We start from the raw sequence: 26,430 nt of genomic DNA, 5'->3' as shown, positions 1-26,430 counted from the left end.
TCAGCCCATTCTGAGAAGTGTGAACACACACCCGGGGCGGCTCCAGTGACATCCCCCGGGCAGAACACCCCAAGACGAGGGCCTGCAGAGCCAGCTCCCCGGCAAAAACCCCGATAGCTGGAGGCACCCCAAACTCCAGTGGGAGGACACGCGGGCGGGGGAGAGGGGAGACCTGCTGCGGGGCCCAGGCGGTGCAGAGGGAGGAAGGGGAAGCAGAGGCTCTGACAAAGAGGCTGGGGACCAAGAGGGGCCCACGCGTGGAGAAGAGATGGGGAGGGGAGGGGAAGGGAGGCCCGCCCGCCCGCCCCGCGGCGCCTACTCGCCTCCCCCTGGAACAGATTCATCCTCCGCACTCGGAACTGAGGGCCACATGGGGGAGTTGGGGGCAGCTCCACCCCGCGGGCCGCGCGCACCCCCGCCCGCCGCCCCCAAACAGGCCAGATCCGGAGCGGAGGCCCGCCGAGGGGTGGGCTTCAGGGAGTCCCCTCTCCCCCACGGGCTTCGGCCTCGCCCTCCCTCCCCCTCTCGGGCTCCGCTAGCCACATGCCCCCCCTCCCAGCCGGCTACCCCAAGCCCCGCCCCGGCCACGCTCCCAAATCGAGGCCCCGGCTCTGGCGCGGCCCACTAGGCCGCGAACCAACCATAAACAAAACCTCCGACGGTCGCCGCGGTGGGGAGGGGGGGCGCCAAGGCTCGCTCGGCCAGGAGGTGGACAGTAGAGGGGACACACGATACCAGGAGGCCTACCGGGGCAGGGGGCGGTGGGGAGAGGGGGGAAAAGAGGGAGGGGAAAAGGGGAATCGCGGATTTAAAGGAGCCGCGGACAATACCCGGCCCCGCCGCGCTGCCGCTGCCGCCGCCGCCGCCGCCAACGCCGCTGCGCTCCCAACTTTACCTCAGTCTCCTCCACACTGACACCCCGGGCCGCGCCGCCCCTGTCACGTGATGAGATGTGCCCTCCTCCCCGCCCCCCTCCCTCCTTGCCCCTCTCGCGCTCGCTCTCGCGCCTTTCCCCTCCCACTTGCCTGCCTGCGTCCCTTGGCACGTGACGCGAAAAGGGGCCGCGCACGCTTTGCGTGCGCGCGCCGCCGCGCCACGAGACGCCGTGCTCGGGCAGCGCGCGCCCGCCCCTCTTCCTACACGGCGGCCCCGCCCCTCACGTGACACACGGACCCATCCTCTCGCTGGCGTAGTTCCGTCGCTCTCAGTTGCCATCGATGCCCCGAGTCACGTGCTGGAGAGCGGCGGGGAGGCGGTCCTTCCGCCCTAGCCCTCCCCCGTCCGCCATGTTTTTAGGTCGGGTCAGTCGGAGTTGTTCCCTGTAAGGAAATGGCTGGGGAGCTTCGGAGATCCCTGGCGCCGTGGGGTTGGCAGAGCCCCTGGTGATAGGGCAGGACAGCGGCGCCAGCCAGAGCGGCGCCGTGTGGAGTAGGGAGGCCATGGCGCCTACCAGTAACTGGCTGTCCGGGGTGAATGTCGTGCTGGTGATGGCCTACGGGAGCCTGGTGAGGAGACCCACACGCCACCCTGCGGTCGTCTCTGCACAACGGAATAGGGTCCTTCTCTTGAGCCGATCCCGCCCTCGTTCTCCACCCGCTCACCTGCGCTCATTCGGGGCATAGGGACCTGGAGGTCCAGGTCGCCGACTCGGTCCGCCCGCCCCGGGCCGAGCACCCACCCTCTGAACCCAAGACCCAGATCCTCCACCCGCCCCGCGGAGGCAGCCTTGGCCCCAGAATAACCCGAAGATCCCCTGAGCGCGAACCTGGGGATTTGAAGTGTGAGCATGCTGTTTATCGTTCTCCTTTTTAAAATTATTATAAGACCCTTTCACTTTTCTCATCTCTTGGACAGGTGTTTGTACTGCTATTTATTTTTGTGAAGAGGCAAATCATGCGCTTTGCAATGAAATCTCGAAGGGGACCGCATGTCCCTGTGGGACACAATGCCCCCAAGGTAGGTCCTTAAGACACAGAATAAGCCTGCTTCTCCATTGAGTGCGACCTACGATGATCTTTTCTTTGCTGTTGGAGATGTTGATGCTAATTCTCCTGTTTCCTTTCCTGGACTGAACAGACAGGGGCTCTTGAGTAAAACCTGTTCGGTGCTGTGGCTTAACAGTAGCTTATCCAGGAGCTTGATTTTTTTTTTTTTCTGTCTGCAGAAGGAAGGGTTGAATTAAAATCGCTGGCTTTTTGTAGTGTAAGAGCACTTCTGATCCAAACCCACACAAACTGACACGACTCCAGTATATAAGTGAAGTATAAGGAATTTATTCTTAAGTTTAAAAGTGAAAATAAGGCCAGTCCACATACTTACAAAAAGACAACACCAAAAGACAAAGACAAACCTCAGCTGAGGGATCCCAGGCCGGGACTCAGATTGGCTCTGAGATAACCAGGCTTGAAATTCACCCTCCTTTAAAAGGGAAAAGTGGAGGGGTGTCTGCATGATTAGAGGGGTCTGCATGTCCTCTAATTTATCTTTGGGGTAAAAGTCTCAAGGAGTTAACATTCTATTCTTAACCTTCTAGGGAGAAAGCAAGCAGTGTTTACAGAAGCCAAATGGACAAGTTAACATACAGCTGAGGAGGCAGGGGTTACAGGGTATGCAGTTTCAGGATAAACATTCGTATCCGCCAGGTGCGGAGCTGAAACAATTAGTGCATTAGTGTATTTCATCTTACCTAGTTTCTACGACACGTTTTCTACTTTAATGGACAAGTCTAAATTTGGGGAATTCTATTTTCTCACAGTAGTATGATGTTCCTGATGGTTTTTAATTTTTGCTTTAGGTGATTAGAATTAGTCCCAATTCAGTAAGAGGGTTGGCTTTGTAAGACTTTACATTTAAAAAAAAAAAATTTAACAATAAAGAAAACCAGATCACCCTGGTACATTGAATGCTGGGGATCAAGTTCAGGACCTCGTGATTGAGAGTTGAGTGCTTTATCCATTGCACCACCTCCCTGGTCACAAGCCTTGGATTATTAAGAGCTCCATAAATGCCATTACTAATACTACAAACTGAAATCTAAGAAAATAAAAAGGACTTACCTGAAAACAATACAAAAAATATTGAACAGTTCCTTTGCACTTTGTTCTTAGGTGATTTATTTATGTTTTGTCCTTGTTTTAAAAAGTCTGCTGAGGAGGCTGGGAAATAGCACAATAATTGTGCAAAAGATTTTTACTGCCTGAGATCCTATGGTGATTTCTGCCTGTGTGTTTTACAGGCATCTCAAGCCTGATAATGGCTGTATGTGTTTTTTTTTTTTAATTATCTTTATTTATTAGATACAGACAACCAGAAATTGAGAGGGAAGAGGGTGAGAAGAAACAGACACCTGCAGTACTTCTTCACCATTCACAAAGCTTTCCCCCAGCAGGTGGGGACCAGGGACTGGAACCTGGGACCATGTACACTCAACCAGGTGTGCCACCACCCGACCTCTCAGTTTTTTGTTTTTCTTCTTCTCCTTCTTCTTCTCCTCCTCCTTCTCCTCCCTCTCCCCTTCCCCCTCCCCCTCCTCCTCCTTCAGTTATAGGGAATGAACCCAGTGCATCATAGTTGGTGATTCCTCTGAGCAGCCTTCCCTCAGCTTTTTATTCAGCCTCCTTAGAAGGGGGTGGGGATGTGTGGGGAGAAAGGAATAGCACCAAAGCACAGTTCCACCATTCTTTTGTTCAATTAATGGTGTTTCCCTGTTGTGCCAAGGGATTCCACCTATTCACTTGTTAAAGGTTTGTGCGACACCCACTGAACCATATCCCCACCCCTAAATCACAACTCTTGATGGCCCCTGCCCCACCCCTCTTTGTTGTTTCTGTCCTCCAGAGTAATTGTTCCCCTTACCAGCTCCTATTTATTTATTTATTTTGCCATCAGGATAATCACTGGGCTTAATGCCTGCACTACGAGTCCACTGCTCCTGGAGGCCATTTTTACCTTTTGTTGCCCATGTTTATTGTGGCTGTTATTGTTTTTGGATAGGACTGACAGAAATCAAGAGAGGAGGGGGAAGATAGACACCTGTAGATCTGCTTCACCATTTGTGAAGCGAGCCCCTGCAGGTGGAGAGCCAAGGGACTCTAACGAGGATCTTTTTTTTTTTTTTTTTTTTTTGTGCGCTTCATGCCATGTGAATTTTTTTTTTTTTTTTACTTATTCCCTTTTGGTGCCCTTGTTGTTTTATTGTTGTAGTTATTGTTATTGATGTCGTCATTGTTGGATAGGACAGAGAAATGGAGAGAGGAGGAAATGGAAAGAAAGATAGACACCTGCAGACCTGCTTCACTTGTGAAGTTTCCTCCCCCCTCCCCCCGCAGGTGGGGGCTGGGGACTTGAACCTGGGTCCTTGTGCTCTGTAATGTGTGCAGTTAACCAGGTGTGCCACCAGCCTGTACCTGAAAGTTTCTTTGCATGACCATTATGCTATATATCTCCACCCCACCAGCCTCCTTTTAAGATTATTTAGGCTGTAGAGTTAGCTCATTTGGTAGGGCACATGCCTTCATATGTACATGACATAAGTTTGAGTTTCAGCACCACACTGGAGTGCCATGATACCTAGAAATCTTGAATGATGTGTGTGACCTGTCTCTCTCCTCTGGGGCGGGGGGATCTTTTTTCCTTCACCTGGGAGCAGTAAAGTTGTTCATTCAAGAGACATTGACTTTGCTAAAGAAATTTACCCTCTTAAAAGAAAAAAAGATAATAAAAGTTTAGAGGGATAGCTCACTGGGTGAGGTGCTTGCACCACCTTGCACACAGCCAACATTTGAGCTGTGGAAGGGTCAGTGTCAATGAGGAAACTAGTATTTTGTCTTTTTCTGTCTAATTGAATGAAAAGGAGCCTGGAGCCATGAAATCACAAGTACCCAGTTCCACAAAAAAGAAAAGGCTGTGGGGATCGGGTGGTGGTGCAGTGGGTCAAGCACATATGGGCGCAAAGCAAGGACCGGTGGAAGAATCCTGGTTCAAGCCCCTGGCTCCCCACCTTCAGGGGAGTCGCTTCACAGGCAGTGAAGCAGGTCTGCAGGTGTGTCTTTCTCTCCCCCTCTCTGTTTTCCCCTCCTCTCCACTTCTCTCTGTCCTATCCAAAAATGAGCTACATCAACAATAACAATAATAACCACAATAAGGCTACAACAACAAGGGCAACAAAAGGGGGGAAAATGGCCTCCAGGAGCAGTGGATTCATGGTGCAGGCACTGAGCCCCAGCAATAACCATGGGGGCAAAAAGAAAAGAATAGTAAAAAGAAAAGGCTGTACTTAGTGACAGCGCACTCTATGCAGTTCTGCAGATTAAACTCAGGAACTCCTATCGGCATGTCCTGTGCTCCACTGCTATATCCTCTCCTAAGTGGCATGATTTTTTTCCCCCTTTCATTTTTTTATGCGTTTATTTGAGGGGCTAGCTGGTGGCACACCTGGTTAAGCACACATTATAATGCATAAGGACCCATGTTCCAGCCCCTGCTCCCCACCTGAAGGAAAGCTCAGTAAGCACTGAAGTAAGTAACTGCAGGTGTCTGTCTATTTCCTCCTCTAAATTTATCTCTGTCCTGTCAAATGAAGAAATATATATATGTGATAGAGACAGAAATTGAGAGTGGAAGGGAGCACTGTAGTGACTGGGGGCTTAAACACCAGACCTTACTTATGGTAATGTGTGTGCTCTACTAGGTGCACCCCAATTTTTTTTTCCTTACAGGCTAAAGGCCTTTTGCCTTTCTTTTTTTCTTTTTCCTAATTTATTTGGTAGGACAGAGAAATTGAGAGGTGTGGAGAAGGTAGACACCTGGGCAGGAGTAAATAGCATAATGGTTATGCAAGGAGTCTCCTCTGATGCCTGAGGATCCAATGTCTCAGGTTCGATACCCTGTACCCCCATAAGTCAGACCTGATCAGTGCTCCGGTAAAAAAAAAAGGGGGGGGATGTAGGGAGGGACATCTACAGACCTGCTTCACCACTCATAAAGTATCCCCCCTGCAGGTGGGAGTCAGGGGCTCAAACCCTAGTATTTTCACACGGTCACATGTGCATTCAAATAGGTGCACCACCACCTGGCCCTTAGGTTAGGTTTTATTTTATTTATTAGTGAGAATCTGAACAGATCAGAGAGAGAGAGATGTGGGGGGAGAGTGCCAGCCCCTGTGGTGGGAGAAGAGAGCTGGAGGTTAAAACAGAACAGAGCATCATTCTGGCATATATGTAACTAGGGACTTGAGACCTCAGATTTACCAATTCAACACTTTATCCACTACACTATTGTGCCTCTTCTTGATGTCTAATTTTCTGTTTGCAGCCAGGGGAAGCCCTACTTTGATCCTCCGTGATGCATATACCAAAATAGAGCTCTGGATTCTCTCTCTTTTTAAATTTTTAAAAATTATTTATTTATTTATTGGATAAAGAGTCAGAAATCGAGAGGGAAGGGAGGGATAGAGAGGGTGAGAGACACCTGCAACACTGCTTCACCACTTGCAAAACTTTCCTCCTGCAGCTGGGGACTAGGGGCTTGAACCTAGGTCCTTGCACACTGTAATGTGTGCTCAACCAGGTGTGCCACCACCTGGCCCCTTTTTAAAATTTTTTAATAATATTTATTCCCTTTTGTTGCTTTTTTATTGTTGTAGTTATTGTTGTTGTTGTTACTGATGTCGTCATTGTTGGATAGGACAGAGAGAAATGGAGAGGGGGGAAGACGGGGAGAGAGACCTGCAGACCTGCTTCACCACCTATGAAGCTACTCCCACTTTGCGCCCCCTGCGCTTAATCCGCTGTGCTATTGCTACCGCCTAACTCCCTGGATTCTTTTTCTCTACCTCTCCATCTCATATGAATTTCTTTCTCATGTGAAATTAATAAATTTTTTAATAATGACTATTATCATTAAATGCCTCTCCCACTAAACTACAATTTTTTTAAATATTTATTTTATTCCTTTTTGTTGCCCTTGTTTTATTGCTGTAGTTGTTGTTGTTGATGTTATTGTTGGATAGGACAGAGAGAAATGGAGGGGGGAGAGAAGGACAGACAGCTGCAGACCTGCTTCACCACCTGTGAAGCAACTCCCCTGCAGGTGGGGAGCCGGGGGCTCAAACTGGGATCCTTACACTGGTCCTTGCACTTTGCACCACCTGCGTTTAACCCACTGCACTACTGCCAGACTCCCTAGACTATTTAAAGATGAGAGTAGGGCAGATAGCATAATGGCTATGCAAAGAGGATCTGGGTTTTGTCTCTATCCCAATAAAATTCAAAAAATGGCTGTCAGGAGCAGTGGATTCATAATGCTGGCACTGAGACCCAGTGATACCCTGGAGGCAAAAAAAAAAAATTTTTTTTCTTTTTACTCCTGTACTGTAAGACATACACAAAAATATATATAATGGAATTGCTTGTGACATTTACAGCTTTCCTGACAACCCGAAATAATCTTGAACATAGATATATATATAGAATAAAAGCAAACTGGAGATACATGAGCATGAAGGAGCCAGCTGTATAGTTCACCTGGGGAGTGAAGTGACTCCCCTGCAGGTGGGGAGCCAGGGCTCAAACTGGGATCCTTGTGCCAGTCTTTGCACTTTGTGCCATGTGTGCATAACTCGCTGCACTACTGCCCAACCCCCGGTCCTTGCCTTCTTACTATGTGCATTTAACCTGGTGCTCTTCTCCCTACTCCCTTGTTTTTTTGTTTTTGCTTTTATTTTTGTTTGCCTCCAGGGTCTTGTTTGTCTCTGGGGCTTGTCTTTTGTTTGCCTCCAGGGCTTGTTTGTCTCTGGGGCTTGTTGCCAACACTACAAATCCATGGCTCCTAGAGGCCATTTTTTCTATTTTATTGGCTAGGACAGAGAGAAATTGAGATAGATAGGGGAGATAGGGAGACAGAAAGATACTTACAGACTTGTAAGAGTCCTCCCCTGCAGGGGGAGAGCTGGGGACCTGGGGTCTCGAACCGGGATCTTCGCATGAGTCCTTGTGCTTAGTACTATGTGCACTTAAACTGATGCCCCGCCCCGCACCCCCCTTTTTTTGTCTTTTTTTTTTTTTTTTTTTTATCAAATCACTGCTCTGCTCTGGCTTATGGTGGTACAGGGATTGAACCTGGGACTTTGGAGACTCAGACATGAGTTCCTGCATAACCATGCTATTTACTCTCCACCCTAGGTAGCTTTTTTTTTTTTTTTTGCCTCCAGGGTTATTCTCGGTACCTGTACCAGGAATCCTTCTTTCTTCCCCCTTTTGTTGCCTTTGTTGTTTTATTGTTGTTATTGATGTCCTAATTAGATAGGATAGAGAGAAATGGAGAGGGGAGGGGAAGACAGGCAGGGAGAGAAAGACGCCTACAAGACCTGCTAGGGCCTTAGTCTAGGGCAGTGACTCTGTGGACAAAGACTGGACTGCTGAGCATGAGGTTCTGAGTTCAATCCTGGCACTTTACTTGTCAGAGTAATGTTCTAGTTCTATAACAACTTTTTTAAAAATGAAATTCTACAGTACACTATATGTATTAATACAGTATGCTATATATACTACAGTACATTGTATATATTGTTAGAAAGCACATGATTGCCTGGGGAGGGAGAGTTTAACTGCAAAAGAGTATTGAATATTTTAGATGATTGAAATCTTCTGTATCTTGTAGTAATTGAGTGGGTGTATTCATTTGTCAAAAACACATCAGTCTACACACTTAAAATGGATGCATCAAAGTTTGCAGAACTCAAAAAAAATTTTTTCCCATTTGTATAAACTTCAAAATCAGAAAAAGTTCAATATATTTAGGCTGACACATGGTAAAACTGAAGAAAAATAAGGCTGTTATTAAGACAAATTTTGTTTAACCAGGGATGTGTAGACAAGTTTTTTTTTTCCTAAAAAAAAAAAAAATTTTATTAATGAGAAAGACAGGTGAGAGAAAGAACCAGACATCACTCTGGTACATATGCTGCTGGGGATTGAACTCAGGACCTCATGCTTGAGAGTCTAGAGCCTTAGCCATTGTGCCACCTCCCAGACCACAATAATTTTTTCATTTTAATGAGATACTGATAGAATAATGAGAGAGAGAGCACTGCTCAGCTCTGGCTTATTGTGATGCTGAGGATTGAACCTGGGACTTCAAAATCTCAGGCATGATAGTTTTTTGCGGAACTATTAGGCTGTCGCCCCAGCCTGTACACACAAGATTTCAAAGGTAGGGGTGAAGTTCCTATTTTTGTTTGTTTGTTTTATCAGAGCAGTGCGAAGCTCTGGTTTGTGGTGGTGTGGGGGGACTGTGGAGCTTCTTTGCATAACCATTATGCTTTCTACTCCTGCCCAAAGTTCCATTTCTTAAACTAATGGGTACAGGTAGATACTTATGTTCGTCCTAATATGATATCTACACCACCAACTTAACACATACACACCCTTTTTGTTGTTTTATTTTGCTGGGATTTGCACCACTCTCACTTTTTTTTTTAAAGGTTTATTTATTAATGATAGAGACTGGAGAACTAGCAGCATATGCAATACCAGGAATTGAACTCAGTACCTGTAGATAGAGGATGAGAGGTGCAGTACTGCTCCAGCACTCATGAAGCTTCCCTTTTGTGTTCCCATTTGGTGGTCAGGGTAACCCATGGGCAAGTTAAAGTGTACTTTCTATTAGGTGAGCCACCTCCCAGTGGTCATCCTAATGACTTAATTAAATTTGTTCATTAATGAAAGAGAAGCTTCATGTTGACATATGCAGTGATGCTGGAGATTGAATTCAAGACTTTGTAGGTCTAGCACTTTTTTAAAAATTTTTATTTTATTTATTTATGACAGAGAAATTGAGAAGAGAGAGGGAGATAGAGAAGGAAAGAGACAGAGAAATACCTACAACCTGACTTCACCACTCATGAAGCTTTCCCCCTGCAGGTGGGGACCAGGGGCTTGAACCCACGTCCTTTTACACTGTAATATGTGTGCTTAACCAGGTGCGCCACTGCTTGGCCTCTGCAAGCCCAGCACTTTAATCATTGTATCTTGAATCTTGAGGTCTGGGAGTTAACACTTTGGCTAGAGTGTTGGACTTAAATGCATGAAGTTCTGAGTTCAATCCCCTGCATCATGTGTGCCAGAGTGATCCCCCTGCCCCCCAAGAGCACTTCTCAGCTCTGTCTTATGGTGTTACCTGAAATTGAGCCTGAGACCTTAGAGCCTCTGGCATGAACATCTTGTGTAACCACTTTCTCCCTTGCCCATTTCTTTCATGTTAGTAGGTAAATTCTTTAAATAATTCAGCTTTTTGAAAAAAGTTTATTTACTTTATGTGAGATAAAGAATTTCACTGAATGAGGGACTGGGAGAGGCTCACCCAGTAGAGCACACCTGTGGACATGCCAAGCAAAGGGGACATTTTGTTTGTTTGTTTTACCACCAGAGTTATTGCTTCTTCTTCTTCTAGCGTTTGCCAGAGTTATTGCTGGGTCGTAGTAACTGCACATAAATCCACCACTCCTGGTAGCCACTTTTTCCTTTTTATTTTCCTTTTTTATTTGATAGGACAAAGAGAAATTGAGAAGGGAGGAGAAGGTAAAATTCTTCTTCTAGCGTTTGCCCTTCTTCCGTAGCCAGTCAACAGGTCAGGTTGAAAGCTGTCAGGAGCTGCTTGTTGCTGGCTTTGAAAGTGACTGGGATCCATGTGGATTCAGTCGGCTAGGAAGGATCGTCAGTTTCCCCAATGAATGGGTACTCACGGGATGCACCACGAGAAGGTCGATCCAATGCATCCCAAGGTAAAATAAGTGTATTAAAACAAAGTTGTTGTTTTCCTCACATGAGAAAAGTCAGCATACCACTCTGGCACATGCATCTTCAGGGATCAAGTCAGGAGCCTTGAGCATGTCAATCTCATATTCTACCAGTTGAGCTTTTTCCCTACTACAAATTCTTAATTTTTACCTCTTAGTATCAGTAATCAAAAGAGTTTCTTTGCTGTTCTTAGCTGCTTACAATTTGCTCTGTCCCGTTTGCCAGACTGATAGGAAGCAGAATATAGCATAAGTAACGGTGTACTCCTCTCTCTACTTGAACAGGACTTGAAAGAGGAAATTGACATCCGGCTGTCCAAGGTTCAGGATATCAAGTATGAACCACAGTTACTTGCAGATGATGATGCAAGACTACTACAACTGGAAACTCAGGGGTATCAGAGTATGTGGCAAGCTTTTGGGGGATAATTCAATGAAAGTCATAAATTCATAATGCTTTTGATTTTAGGGTTCTCAACAACTGCATGGCTGCTGTGTCTCTGAATATATAGCAGATGTATGGAGTCAGCTTATTAGCTTACTGGAGTTTAGAGAGCTTTGGGAGAGTTATTCCTGAGACCGATGTCTTTCTCAACAGGTTGCTACAACTATCTATACAGAATGAAAGCTCTGGATGCCATTCGTGCTTCTGGTAAGGGCTACTCAAAAGGGTCCATTCAGGTTCCTGAAAGCTCACGGGGGGAGGGGGCACTTTGTGTACACTAGAATTTGTTCCTTTTTTAAATAGGATTTTATATATTCATTTATTTTTATTGCCACCAGGGTTATCACTGGAACTTGGTGCCTGCACAATAAATCTACCACTTTTGGTGGCCTTTTTTTTTTTTCTCTTTTCTTTTGATTAAGACAGATAATTGAGAGGGGAAGGGGTGGTAGGGAGGGAGAGAGCAAAAGAGACAACCTGCAGCAGTGCTTCACCACTTGAAGCTTCCCTCTTTCAGGTGAGGACTGGGGGGCTTGAACTCAGATCCTTGCACATGGTAACCTGTGTACTTAGCTAGGTATACCACCAGAATTTGTCCTTTCTGCACATTCATGGAGAATTTTTCCTAGAGTTTGAAAGTACTAGGTTATTCTCGCCTGAAGAAACAAGTAAGCTGCCTGCATCATTTCTTCAGGCAAGAGTAACCTAGTTTTATAAACTAGATGCTGGTAGTTTCTTCCAAAGGTAAGTGACATCTGTTTTTTCACTAAGTCCAAGGCAGCTAGTTTGTACTTTGTTTTTCTTTATTTTTCTTTATTTTTACTAGAGCACTGTGCAGGTCTGGATTATAATAGAGCTGGAATCATTTTAACTTAACCACTATGCTATCTCCCCTATCTAATGGTTCTTCTTTTTTTTTTTAATCTTTATTCACTTATTGGACAGAAATTGAGAGGAAAGGGGAGATAGACACCTGCAGCCCTGCTTCACCACTTGTGAAGCTTTCCCCCTGCAGGTGGGGACTTGGGGACTTGAACTCTGGTCCTTGCACATTGTTACATGTGCACTCAAGCAAGTGCGTCACCACCACCCCCAATAGTTCTTATTAAAGCCAGATGGGGACACTATTGTATGTCATTGGTTCAGCTTATCACCAGTGACCATTCAGACACAAGTAATGTACTTACATTTTGTTTCATTTTTTGTTTTTGCCACCAGGGTTATTACTGGGACTTGGTGCCTGCCTAACAGCTCCACCCCAGCAATTTTCTTTTTCTTAATAGAATGTGAGATGGAGAAAGAGATATAATACATACTTTTGGGGCTAGGCAATGCCACACCCCATGATGTTACTATGCGTAAGGACCGGGTTCAAGCCCCCCAGCCCCACCTGCAGGGGGGAAGCTTCATGAGAAGCAAAGCAGTGCTGTAGGTCTTTTTCTCTCTCTTCAGTCTGTCTCCCCTTCCCTTCTCAATTTTTTGCTATCCTATCAAATAAAATAAATTTAAAAAAATTATTCTTTTAACATCATTAGAAAGAAACAGCTCCTTAGATAATGTGTTTGCTTTGTCATAAACATGATGAACCAGATTTGAGCCCAAGCCACACCTTACTGAAGAAAGCTTCAGTTCTGTAGTGTTTTTATCTATGTCTCTTTTTACATAAGGACAAAGGTGACCTGGGGAGTGGTGAAGCCCAATGATAACAACAAAAACCCTTCCCAGCTCCCCCTATTGATTAATTCATTTCTTTTTTAAATTTTTATTACTAATGATTAATAGTAGATTATAGTTCTACACCAAACCCACCACCAAAGATCTGTATCTCTACCCTTCCACCTTTCAGTGATGACTACCAAGGTTCTTTTATTTTATTGCTACCAGGTTAATCGCTGGGGCTTAGTGTTAGCACTGCAAATCCACAGCTCCCAATGGCTTTTTTTTTTTTCCCTCCAGGGTTATTGCTGGGACCCAGTGCCTGCACCACGAATCCACTGTTCATAGAGGCTTTTTTCCCCCTTTTGTTGCCATTGTTGTTTTATCGTTGTTGTGGTTGTTGTTGTTGTTATTGATGTCGTCGTCGTTGGATAAAACAGAAATCAAGAGAGGAGGGGAAGACGGAGAGAAAGACACCTGCAGACCTGCTTCACCAACTTGTGAAGCAGACCCCTGTTTTTTTCTATTTTTCTTTACAGAACAGAGAGAAGTGAGGGGGGGGGAGATAGAGAGGAAGAAAAAGCTACACACTTGCAGATTGCTTCACCACTTGTGAAGTATCCTCCCTGCATATGGGGAGTAGGGACTCAAACCCAGATCCTTCTGCATGGTGATATGTGCGCTTAACTGAATGTGCCACCACCTGGCCCTCACCACCACAAATCTTAAAAACAGTTTGCTTCTTATTTGTTTTCAAGTTTATGAGTATCAGACCTATAGATTGCACATATGAGCAAAACTATCCAGTAGTTGACTTTTTTTTTTGCCTCCAGGGTTATTGCTGGAGCGCCACCACCCGACTCCCATAAATAAATATTTTTTTTTAAAAATTTTAAAAAGTCACTGTTGGGAGTCGGGTGGTAGTGCAGTGGGTTAAGCGCACATGGTGCAAACTGCGAGGACCGGCGTAAGGATCCCGGTTCAAGCCCCCAGCTCCCTACCTGCAGGAGAGTTGCTTCACAGGCAGTGAAGCAGGTCTGCAGGTGTCTTTCTCTCCCCCTCTTTGTCTTCCCCTCCTCTCTCCATTTCTCTCTGCCCTATCTAACAATGATGACATCAGTAACTACAACAACAATGAAAAACAACAAGGGCAACAAAAGGGAAAAAAATATATATATATATATATATGAAGTCACTTATAAATTGGTGAGTTTTGGGGTGATTTTTTTTTTAATATTTATTTTATTTATTTATTCCCTTTTGTTGCCCTTGTTGTTTTATTGTTGTAGTTATTATTGTTGTTGTCGTTGTTGGATAGGACAGAGAGAAATGGAGAGAGGGAGGGGAAGACTGAGAGGAGGAGAGAAAGATAGACACCTGCAGACCTGCTTCACCGCCTGTGAAGCGACTCACCTGCAGGTGGGGAGCCGGGGTTCGAACCAGAATCCTTATGCCGGTCCTTGTGCTTTGCGCCACCTGTGCTTAACCCGCTGCGCTACAGCCCGACTCCCCTGATTTTTCTTTTTTTAACGGTTGTTTTAACTTGATCTCAGGAAGGAGTGATGTGCTACAATAATAAATCCTTGCCATGCCACCAGAAGTTGACTGGGATTTATTTTTCTAGCCAGCTGTGGAAGCTTGAACCAGTCAAAGGGCTTTAAATTCAGCCAGATTTTTGTTTAACACTAGCGAGTCCTTGTGGGCAGTTCAGTATGCTGTTGACCCTGAGTTCACAGGTGAAGTACAGCTTCTTGAGTCCTAGGAATATCTCCTTCACCCCTTACCTATCCTTAACCACACATGTCTGCAGTTGTATTTTATTGAGTTTTCAGGTGATCCTGGTTGCTTTTTCTAGTTTTGACTAGGGGAGTAATGTGAGACAGCCGCTACTCTATAGCCACACCTCCAGGTGTGTCTTTTTTTTTTTTTTTTTTGGCCTCTAGGGTCACTGGGTGCCTGTACAATGAATCTACTGCTCACAGCAGTCTCTCTCTCTCATTTTATTATTATTTTTTATTTATTGGATAGAGACAGCCAGAAATTAAGAGGAAAAGAGAAGAGACACCTGCAGTACTGCTTCACCACTTGCAAAGCTTTCCCCCTGCAGGTGGGGACCAGGGGCTTGGATCCAGGTGCACCACCACCTGGCCCCTCTTTTTTTTTTTTTTCATTTGACAGAACAGAAAGAAATTGAGAAGATTGGGCAAGAGACACCTGCAGCACTGCTTCACCACTCCCTGCAGGTGTGGACAAGGAGCTTGACCCTGGGTCCTTACACATGGTAACATGTTTGCCACCTTTTGGTCCCCATCCTATTTGTAAGTTTGGGATATTAACTAGAAATATTAACAAATAGAGAGTCAGGAAGGTTGCTGCATGAGTAGAACACATTTTTTTCCCCCCTCCAGGGTTATCACTGGGGCTTGGTTGCTTGCACTGCAAATCCATTTTTTCCCTTTTTTTTTTTTTTTTTCCTATTTTATATTATAGGACAGAAATTGAAAGAGGAGAAGGAGATAGAGAGGGAGATAGAGAGGGAGAGAAAAAGAAAAATACCTACAGACCTGCTTCACCATTAGTGAAGCATCCCTGCTGCAGATGAGTAGTGGAGTCTCGAACCCAGATCCTTAACGTGAGTCCTTGTGCTTGGTACTGTGTACACTTAACCAGATGTGCCATTGCCTGGGCTCCTAGAACACATTCTTTATATGCATGACACCTGTGATCCCTGCCACTGTATATGAAAGAATAGTGCTCTGGTCTATCTGTGAGTCTTACTCGAAAAAAAAAGTCTGGGGGCTAGCCAGTGGCACACCCAGTTAAGCGCACATACCACCATGTGCAAGGTCCCCAGTTCAAGCCCCCACTTCCTACCTGCAGGTACTTCACGAGTGGCAAAGCAGGTCTGCAGGTCTTTCATCCTGTCTGTCTCCCTTCCCCTTTCAATTTCTCTTGGTTCTATCAAGTAAAATAGAACAAAAAAGTAAATGGAAAAAATGGCTGCCAGGAGCAGTGGATTCATAGTGCCAGCACCAAGCCCCAGTCATTAATTGGCAATAATAAGTAAATCTTCAGGAGAACAAGCATAGAACTGCGGGTGCACAGTATAGAACTATAGCCCAGTAATCTTAAGATTTTGTAAACCATTATTAAATCACTAAAAATTTTAAATGGGTGTATATATATATATATATATCATTGTGCTATTAATGTCCTCAGAGATTCCGTTTCATGCTGAAGGCCGGCATCCCCGTTCAGTAATGGGCAAGAATTTCCGTTCCTACCTGCTAGATCTTCGAAACACCAGCACTCCTTTTAAGGGTGTTCGCAAGACCCTCATTGACACGCTGCTGGATGGCTATGAGACAGCCCGCTATGGGACAGGGGTAAGCTGGAAGTTCCTTTCTCCTTCAAGAAACTGAATGGCTGACTGCTCCAGACCAGGATCCTTACACTTCTTCCTCTTCCTTCAGGTCTTTGGCCAGAGTGAGTACCTGCGCTATCAGGAGGCCCTGAATGAACTGACCACAGTGTGAGTTGTGGGGGTGGGTGAGGACATGTCATAGGGGGCTTGTTTGAGAATACTGTAGTGCTGAATTTTTCTCACAGTGAAATTGTCTTTGTCAAGCAGTAAAGACAAAATTCATGATAACATTAAAAAGTTTATTGGTGGGGGCTAGCTAGTGGTGCACCCGGTTGAGGGAACACATTGCCATGCACAGTGACCAGCGTTCAAGAAGACCTTGTTCCATACCTGAAGGGAGGATGCTTCCATGAGCAGTAAAAAAGATCTGCAGGTCTCTATCTTTCTCCCTCTCTATCTCCTCTTCCCCTCTCAATTTCTCTCTGTTCTATCTAATAAAATAGGAAAAAAAGAAAAAATAGTCAATTGGAGCAATGGATTCTTAGTGCACCATGCCCCAGCCATAACCCTATTGGCAATAAAAAATAAAATGAAAATGAAAATTTGTTGGTGGGCCAGTAGGGGGAACACCCATTAGAGAGCACACTTTATCATGTGAAGACCATGGCTCAGCTACCACTAAAGATGCAGTGGGGAAGCTTTGCAAGATGTGAAGTAGTACTGTGGTGTTTCCTTTTCTCTTTCTGTCTTCATCTTTTTCCGTTTTTGTTTTTACCAGAGCTTGCTCAGATCTGCCTTACAGTGGTATTAGGAATTGAACCTGGAACCTCAGAAATTCAGGCATGAGAGCTGCTTGGTATTTATATATTTTTTTCACCACTGTAATCTGGCTTAGTGCCTACATAAACACTCCAGCTCTCATGATGGCCTTTTTTTTTTTCTTTCATTAATAGATGGAGAGACACAAAGGGTAAAGACTTCATAGCACTTCTCCCACCACTCAGGAAGTCTCCCTCCTTCAGGTGGGCCAGGGACTTGAGCCCGGGTCCATAGTAATGCATGTGTGTGTTCTACTGGTGTGCTACCACCTAACCTGTGCCTTTTGAGTAGCCATTATGTTGTCCCCCAGTCCCCTCTATTTTTCACTAGAGCTGGGGGGGGGGTACCAGAAACAGTGTAATCCAAGCCTCAGTGACAACCCTGATGGCCAAAAAAAAAAAAAAAGTTTGTTGGTGGGCAGTGGGGCTGTGGGGGTTAGCTTACCCACTAGAGAGCACACTTCACCATGTGTACAGAACTGGATTTAGATTGCTGGCCACCATGTTAAGGGGAAATCTTCATGGGCACTAAAGCAGTGCCATTGTGTCTTTTCCTCCTTTCTTTCTTTTTATTTATTTTATTTTTTTAAGATTTTTTAAATATTTATTTATTTCCTTTTTGTTGCCCTTGTTCTTATTGTTGTAGTTATTATTGCTGTTGATGTTGTCATTGTTGGATAGGACAGAGAGAAATGAAGAGGGGAAGACGGGGGGGGGGGGGGGGGGGGGAGACACCTGCAGACCCGCTTCACCACCTGTGAAGCGATTCCCTTGCAGGTGGGGAGGCAGGGGCTTGAACCAGGATCCTTAGGCTGGTCCTTTTGCTTTATGCCACGTGTGCTTAATCTTTTTATTTATTTTTAATTATCTTTATTTACTGGATCGAAACAGCCAGAAATCGAGGAATGGGGAGTGAATCTAGAGGAGTGGGAGAGAGAGAGAGATATCTGCAGCCCTGCTTCACCAGCAAGCAACGCTTTCCTCCTACAGATGGGGATTTGGGGGCTTGAAGCCAGGTTCTTGCACATTGTAATGTGTGCTCAACCACGTGCACCATCACCCAGCCCCTTCTCTTTCTGTTTCTCCTTCTTTGTCATTCACTCCCAATTTTAAAAAGGGGGTGGTGGTAGAAGTAGATAGCACAATGGTTATGCAAAGAGACTGTCATGCCTGAAGCTCCAGGGTTCCAGGTTTAATCCCCTGTACCATCATAAACCAGAGCCGAACAGTGCTCTGGTGAAAAATGAAGAAATGAAAAAGCTTCAAAGGCTGAGTGGTGGAGCACCCGGTTAAGCGCACATAGTTAAGTATAAAAAATACAAAAATGGGGAGTCGGGCTGTAGCGCAGCGGGTTAAGCGCAGGTGGCGCAAAGCACAAGGACCGGCATAAGGATCCCGGTTCGAACCCCGGCTGGCTCCCCACCTGCAGGGGAGTCGCCTCACAGGCGGTGAAGCAGGTCTGCTGGTGTCTATCTTTCTCTCCTCCTCTCTTTCTTCCCCTCCTCTCTCCATTTCTCTCTGTCCTATCCAACAACGACAACAACAATAATAACTATAACAATAAGACAACAAGGGCAACAAAAGGGAATAAATAAATAAAATAAATATTTAAAAAAAAATACAAAAATGGACCCAGGCCCTGGCCCACCTGAAGGAGGGAGACTTCATGGGTGGTGGGAGAAGTGCTATGGAAGTCTCTACTCTTTGTGTCTCTCCATTTATTAATGGGAAAAGTGCTATGGAAGTCTCTACTCTTTGTGTCTCTCCATTTATTAATGGGAGAAGTGCTATGGAAGTCTCTACTCTTTGTGTCTCTCCATTTATTAATGGGAGAAAAGGAAAAAAAAAAAAACACCATGAGAGCTGGAGTGTTTGTATAGGCACTGAGCCTCAGATGTTACAGTGGTGGAAAAAATATATAAATAAATACCAAGCACCCAGTTAAGTGGTTAAGTGCAGTCATCCAGATTCGAGCCCCCCATTACTCATCTGCAGGGTGGATGCATAGTGAAGCAGATCTGCAGGTATCTTTTTTCTCCCTCTTTATCCCCCCCCTCTTCTCTCAATTTCTCTGTCCTATCCAATAAAAATAAAAAATCAGGGAGTTGGTCGGTAGCGCAGCAGGTTAAGCGCATGTGGCGCAAAGCTCAGGAACTGGCGTAAGGGTCCTGGTTCAAGCCCCCAGCTCCCCACTTATAGGGGAGTTGCTTCACAAGTGGTGAAGCAGGTCTACAGATGTCTTATCTTTCTTGCCCCCTCTCTGTCTTCCCCTCCTCTCTCCATTTCTCTCTGTCCTATCCAACAACAACAACATCAATAATAACTACAACAATAAAAAACAAGGGCAACAAAAGGGAATAAATAAATATTTTTTAAAAAATCAAAATTAATTTTAAAAAAGGAAAAGAAAAAAATGGCCCCCAGGAGCAGTGGATTCATAGTGCAAGCACTGAGCCCCAAAGATAACCCTACAGGCAAAAAAACTTCTACCAGGAATGGTACAGTTGTGCAGGTATGAAGCCCTGGTGGTAAAATATTAGGTGGTAAAATATTAGTTGTCAGGTCATAGATCATTAGAGTTACCTCTCACATTAGGAAATAGATGCTACTCTACAGACTAATAAGAGAAGCTGCCTGTGTTTATATGCATCTTTTTTTTTTTTTACTCCAGCTCAGTAAAATATCAGAACATAGAGATTTTATCTTTTCTAGGGTTTCAGGGTCTCATGTGAAACTCTCTTATATATAATACAAAAATAATATCTGGGGAAGGCAAAGGGAATAGCATATAAGATTTTTGTGCCTGGGCAGTAGCACAGCGGGTTAAGCGCATGTGGCGCAAAGCACAAGGACTGGCATAAGGATCCCAGTTCGAGCCCCCGGCTCCCCACCTGCAGGGGAGTCACTTCACAGGCAGTGAAGCAGGTCTGCAGGTGTCTTTCTCTCCCCCTCTGTCTTCTACTCCTCTCTCCATTTCTCCATTCCTATCTAACAATGACGACATCAAAAACAACAAGGGCAACAAAAGGGAAAATAAATAAATTTAAATTAAAAAAAAGACTTTTGTGCCTGAGGCTCCACAAAGTTTCAGGTTTAATTCCCCACAGAGAATTAATAAGCCAGAGAACAGATGGAGAGACTGGAGAGATAGCAAAAGACTTTCAGGAGTCAGGCGGTAGCACAGTGAGTTAAGCACAAAGCACAAAGGACCAGCGTAAGGATCTTGTGGCACAAAGGTCCTTGTGGCACAAAGCACAAGGACCAGCGTAAGGATCTCGGTTTGAGCCCCCAGCTCCCACCTGCAGGGGAGTCACTTCACAGGCGGTGAAGCATGTCTGCAGGTGTCTATCTTTCTCTCCCCTCTGTCTTCCCCTCCTCCCTCCATTTCTCTGTGTCCTATCATACAACAACAATAACTACAACAGTAAAGCAACGGCAACAAAAGGGAATAAATATATAAATATTTTTTTAAATAGTCTAAAAAAAGAAAAAAGGTCTTTCATGCCTGGAGACTCTGGAAGTCCATGCCCAGCACTACCATAAGCCAGAGCTGAGTTGTACTCTGGTGCGTGCATGCCTGCCTGCCTTTTTTTTTTTTTTAAGATTTTTATTTATTTATTCATGAGAAGGATAGGAGAGAGAACCAGACATCACTCTGTGTGCTACCAGGGATTGAACTCAGGACCTCATGCTTGAGAGTCCAATGTTTAACTGTGCCACCTTCCAGACCACTCTGCCTTACTTTCTTTTTGTATCTCACTGAAATAAATAAAATGTTTTTAAAAATTTTTAAAAATGTTTAAGTAGCCCAGGAAAGTGGTACAGTGACTAGAGCAATGGACTCAAAAGCATGCCAGTGATGCTCTGGTCCTCCTCCTCTTTTTCTTTCTTTAATAAATGAAGCTTGTGTCGTCTGAGAGGTGGCGCAGTGGATAAAGCATTGGACTCTGAAGCTTGAGGTCCTGAGTTCAATCCCCCGCAGCACATGTACCAGAGTGATGTCTGTTCTTTCTCTTATCTTTCTCATGAATAAATAAATTCTTTAAAAAAAAATAAGTAAATAAATAAAGCTTGAGCATAATGAAATAAAGGGTGAGCCAGAGGCAATCTCTGTAAGAAAATTGGTTCCTGTGCAACTTTTTTTTTTTTTTATTATTGTCTTATTAGAGACCGTTAGAAATTGGGGGCGGGCAGGCGGTAGCGCTGCAGGTTAAGTGCACATGGCGCAAAGCGCACAGACCAGCATAAGGATCCCGGTTCAAGCCCCCGGTGCCCCACCTATAGAGTGGTTGCTTCACAGGCGGTGAACCAGTCTGTAGGTGTCTTATTTTTCTCTCGCCCTCTCTCTCTTCCCTTCTCTCCATTTCTCTGTCCTATCCAACAACAATGACAGCAATAATAATAACCATAAACAACAAGGGAAAATAGCTTACAGGAGCAGTGGATTCATAGTGCTATAGTGCAGGCACTGATCCCCAGCAATAACTCTGGAGACAAAAAAAGAAATTGAGAGGGGAGAGGGTGGTAGAGAGGGAGAGAAACACATGCAGCACTGCTTCACCACTTGCAAAGCTTTCCTCCAGCAGATGGGGCCCAGGGGCTTGAATTTGGGTCTTTGTACGCTGTAACATGCACTCAACCAGGTACGCCACTGCTCAGTCCCTCCTGTACTATTTCTAAGCTACCAGATAAGCTTTTAGTAACTAGTTTATAAGTAAGATAAGCCAGAACTCATTGTAGCTAAAGCTGCATTTGTGGAATGGATGATCCCTAACTGTATTCTTTTAGTCTTCTTTCTGTTCATAAGACCCACCCTTTTTATTCTCCAGGGTCAAAGCACGGAGTGGGAGCTCTCAGCGTCAACACCAGTCAGCAGCCAAAGACCTAACCCAGTCTCCTGAGGTCTCCCCAACAACCATCCAGGTGACATACCTCCCCTCTAGTCAGAAGAGTAAACGTGCCAAACACTTCCTCGAATTGAAGAGCTTTAAGGACAACTACAATACATTGGAGAGTACTCTTTGATGGAACTGAAGGACTCTTGTTGACGGAGCCAGACAGACTACAGTGCATGCCAGGCAGCCTCAAGTCACCTAACTCAGGACCAAGTCTGCTCAGCCCAAGTTCTCACTGCATTAGAGCTCATAGTGCTCATGTCTAGAGACTTACTCTCCAGCGCTTTCTTCTGACCAGTTTCAGTTAAAAAAATTTTTCCCCTCTGGTAACACATTTTTTTCCCTGGAGTTTAACTCAGATGCTATAATTGTTCTCTTTAAAAGTCCTCACTTGGTTTTGATCATAGCTCATCTGCCCTTTTCCAAAGTGAGAGCTGGGATTAGTGGGTTTCGTGTTTTCCGTATCTGTTAAACTGTACACAGTTAAATAGAAAATTGTGTTTGTAGCAAGAACTACTAGGGAGTTCAGGTGAGCCCACAGGTGGTATGTGGAACAGCTTACCTGGTGTTCCACTTAAATCAGGATGTATTGAAAATAAATCTTTGGGGGGAAGTGATGTTTTAAAACATAATACAATTTCCATAATGTTTGGAGATCTGTCCTTTGCTTTTATTTTTATCCCTTACTATCATGAATAAATTGAAAGGGGGGTGATTTGACACCTGGCATATCCTATCCTATCTCCCCCTTGTTTATTGGGGTTATTATGGGACTCTGGAGGATGGGTAGACCAATGCACTGATTTGACTATTTTTTTTAATATTTATTTAGTTTCCCTTTTGTTGCCCTTGTTGTTTTTATTGTTGTTGTAGTTGTTGTTATTGATGTTGTTGTTAAATAGGACAGAGAGAAATGGAGAAGGAAGACAGAGGGCGAGAGAAAGACAGACACCTGCAGACCTGCTTCACCACCTGTGAAGCGACTCCCCTGCAGGTGGGGAGCTGGGGGCTTAAACTGGGATCCTTACGCCAGTCCTTGCCCAACTCCCCTGATTTGACTTTATTTTTTCTTTTTCATCTCTTTTAAAAATATTTATTCCCTTTTGTTGCCCTTGTTTTATTTTTTTAATATTTATTTATTTAAATTCCCTTTTGTTGCTCTTGTTTTATTGTTGTAGTTTTTATTGTTGTCGTTGATGTCTGTTGTTGGATAGGACAGAGAGAAATGGAGAGAGGAGGGGAAGACACCTGCAGACCTCCTTCACCGCCTGTGAAGTGACTCCCCTGCAGGTGGAGAGCCGGGGGCTAGAACCGGGATCCTTATGCTGGTCCTTGCACTTGGCGCCATGTGCGCTTAACCCACTACGCTACCGCCTGACTCCCACCCTTGTTTTATTTTTGTAGTTATTATTGTCGTTATTGGATAAGATAGAGAGAAATGGAGAGAGGAGTAGAAGACGGAGAGAGAAAGATAGACACCTGCATACCTGCTTCACCACCTGCAGGTGGGGAGTAGGGGGTTCAAACTGGGGTCTTTATGCCGGTCCTTGCACTTTGCGCCACCTGCGCTTAACCCTCTGTGCTACGGCCCGACTCCCTGATTTGACTTTAATAAATTAAACAACTAGAAAACGAAGCATCGGGGCCAGGCTGCGGTATACCTGGTAGAGCACACATATTACTATGGTGCAGGGACCTGGCTCAAGTCCCTGATGCCCACCTGCAGGGGTGAAGCTTCATAAGTGTTGCAGGTGTCTCTATTTTTCCCTCTCTATTTACTCCTTTTCTCTTGATATCTTCGTCTGTCAAACAGTAAAAGGGGCCCAGGCAGTAGCACAAGGGCTTAAGCGCACGTGGTGCAAAGTATGAGGATCCCGGTTTGAGACCCCGGGTCCCCCACCTGCAGGGGGGGTTCTCTTCACAAGTGGTAAAGCAGGTGGGCATGTGTCTTTCTCTTCCCCTCTGTCTTCCCTTCTCTCAAATTCTCTCTGTCCTATCCAATAACAATAAGGGCAACAAAAGGGGAAAATGTCCTCCAGGAGCAGTGGATTCGTAGTGCAGGCACAGAGCCCCAATGATAAACCTGGAGGGGAAAAGAAAAAGAAAAATGACTGTTAGGAGTGGTGGATTCATTGTGCAGGCACTAAGCCCCTGCAATAATTGAATTGTAGCATTGAATAAAGGAGGGATGGGTAGATGTACAACACCATATACAGCTTGCACGTGTGAGTTCTCTGGTTCAGTCTCCAGCACTGCCATTTGTCAGAACTGAGCAGTGCTCTAATCTCTTTCTAATGAAAGTAAATTTTAAAAAATAAATACAGCTGGTGCAGTAGTCCACTTGGATAGTGTCCAACTTTTCCATGTATGTGACCCAGATTCAAACCCATCCCACATACTGAAACTTCAGTACTGTGGTTTTTTCACTACTCACTCTTTCTCTGGTTCTCTATCTGTAAGTAATAAAATATGTGACATCCCTTTCTAATGTTTTTTTTACCTCCAGGGTTATCACTGGGGGCTCTGCGTCTACATAAACCATTCCCATAGGGCCTTTTTTTTTTAAATTTATTTCTTTATTGGGGAATTAATGTTTTACATTCAACAGTAAATACAATAGTTTGTACATGCATAAGCTTCCCCAGTTTCCCATTTAACAATACAACCCCCACTATGTCATTTATCATCCTTCATAGACCTGTCCACCCACCCACCCCAGTCTTTTACTTTGGTGTGATATGCCAATTCCATTTCAGGTTCTACTTGTGTTTCCTTTTCTGATCTTGTTTTTCAACTTCTGCCTGAGAGTGAGATCATCCCATATTCATCCTTCTGTTTCTGACTTATTTCACATAACATGAGTTTTTCAAGGTCAATCTAAGATCGGCTGAAAACGGTGAAGTCACCATTTTTTACAGCTGAGTAGTATTCCATTGTGTATATATACCACAACTTGTTCAGCCACTCATCTGTTGTTGGACACCTGGGTTGCTTCCAGGTTTTGGCTATTACAAATTGTGCTGCCAAGAACATATGTGTACACAGATCTTTTTGGATGGATGTGTTGGGTTCCTTAGGATATATCCCCAGGAGAGGAATTGCAGGGTCATAGGGTAGGTCCATTTCTAGCCTTCTGAGAGTTCTCCAGACTGTTCTCCACAGAGGTTGGACCAATTGATATTCCCACCAGCAGTGTAGGAGGATTCCTTTGACCCCACACCCTCTCCAGCATTTGCTGCTGTTACCTTTTCTGATGTATGACATTCTCACAGGAGTGAAGTGATATCTCATTGTCTTGATTTGCATTTCTCTGACAGTCAGAGACTTGGAGCATTTTTTCATGTGTTTCTCGGCCTTTTGGATCTCTTCTGTGGTGAATATTCTGTCCAAGTACTTCCCCCATTTTTGGATGGGGTTATTTGTTGTCTTGTTGTTGAGTCTGGCAAGCTCTTTTTTTTTTTTTAATTTATTTCTTTATTGGGGAACTAATGTTTTACATTCAACAGTAAATACAATAGTTTGTACATGCATAACATTCCCCAGTTTCCCATTTAACAATACAACCCCCACTATGTCATTTATCATCCTTCATGGACCTGTATTCTCCCCACCCACCCACCCCAGAGTCAGAGTCTTTTACTTTGGTGCGATATGAATAGGGCCTTTTTTAAGACAAGGAGAGACACCTGCAGTGCTACTCCACTGCTTGTGAAGCTTTCCCCAGTAGATGAGGACCAGGGACTAGAACCCCAATTCTTGCACATAGTGTGTGCACTCTGGGGTGAGTCACCATCCAACATCTACTGACTTTAAAAAGAAAAAATAATGGGGGTTGGGCAGTAGCGCAGGGGGTTAAGCGCACAAAATACAAGGACCCCAGTTCAGTCTCCCAGCTCCCCACCTGCAGGAGGGTCGCTTCATAAGTGGTGAAGCAGTTCTGCAGGTGTCTTTCCCCCTCTTTGTCCTCCTTTCCTCTCAATTTCTCTCTATCCTACTCAACAACAATAAACAAGGGAAACAATCCTTCAGGAGCAGTGGATTCAAGTGCAGGCACTGAGCCCCAGCAATAACCCTGGAGGCAAAAAAAAAAAAAATACATATATTTGAGAACCAGATTATGACTCTGGCATATGTAATGTCTGAGACAAAACTCGTGACCTCATACTTGAGAATCCAAGTTCTCTACACTTGGCAGTGATAGGGAATTAGAATTTTCCTTCAGAGAACTGATAGGGCTATGTGTACTTAGGGCCATACAGGTATATTAGGACTTCCTAATATACTGAAATACTGAAATTGGGATTGGTCCTTGGTTGTAGAATTATCCGTGTCACTGATAGAAGGCTAGAGAATCAGTATTTCAGATGCCAGGGCAACAAGCCAAGTGACCAATCAACTTCTAGCCTTAGGGGTCACTGTTGAAGGCGCACATGGTTGCTATGGCCACTAAAACCTGG

The 26,430-nt window shown here is 44.7% G+C and overlaps 2 protein-coding genes across 32 annotated transcripts in view; one reads left to right on the top strand and one right to left on the bottom strand.

Annotated features, from left to right (window-relative positions):
• Positions 1 to 1,024, bottom strand: part of UBAP2L (ubiquitin associated protein 2 like) — a 69,320-nt gene extending 68,296 nt beyond the window's left edge. For 25 of the 29 annotated variants that reach the window (XM_060201487.1, XM_060201493.1, XM_060201500.1 and 22 more), the window contains exon 1: positions 831 to 972. The gene's annotated coding sequence lies outside the window, so the exon portion shown is untranslated. Of the gene's footprint in view, positions 1 to 830 lie in introns of all 29 variants that reach the window. The other 4 variants (XM_060201501.1, XM_007525352.2, XM_060201503.1 and 1 more) reach the window with 2 other exon arrangements.
• A 227-nt stretch (positions 1,025 to 1,251) lies between these two features.
• C11H1orf43 (chromosome 11 C1orf43 homolog) lies at positions 1,252 to 24,456 on the top strand. 3 transcript variants are annotated; one of them, XM_007525354.3, is made up of 7 exons: positions 1,253 to 1,505; positions 1,855 to 1,956; positions 11,081 to 11,198; positions 11,394 to 11,447; positions 16,116 to 16,282; positions 16,370 to 16,428; positions 21,908 to 24,456. In XM_007525354.3, exons 1-7 carry the CDS (start codon positions 1,440 to 1,442, stop codon positions 22,101 to 22,103), a joined length of 762 nt encoding a protein of 253 aa, XP_007525416.1. In that variant the 5' UTR covers positions 1,253 to 1,439; the 3' UTR covers positions 22,104 to 24,456. The 3 variants fall into 3 exon arrangements, with proteins under 3 accessions (XP_016044683.1, XP_007525416.1, XP_060057518.1); XM_060201535.1 differs by having other exon boundaries at positions 1,253 to 1,780; XM_016189197.2 differs by lacking the exon at positions 11,394 to 11,447 and having other exon boundaries at positions 1,252 to 1,505.
• The last annotated feature ends 1,974 nt before the right edge of the window (positions 24,457 to 26,430 follow it).

The sequence above is a fragment of the Erinaceus europaeus genome, chromosome 11 (genome assembly GCF_950295315.1).
Source record: "Erinaceus europaeus chromosome 11, mEriEur2.1, whole genome shotgun sequence".
Taxonomy (NCBI): Eukaryota; Metazoa; Chordata; class Mammalia; order Eulipotyphla; family Erinaceidae; genus Erinaceus; species Erinaceus europaeus.
Note: the sequence above shows the minus strand (reverse complement) of the source record. Positions and strands in the feature narration are given on the sequence as shown.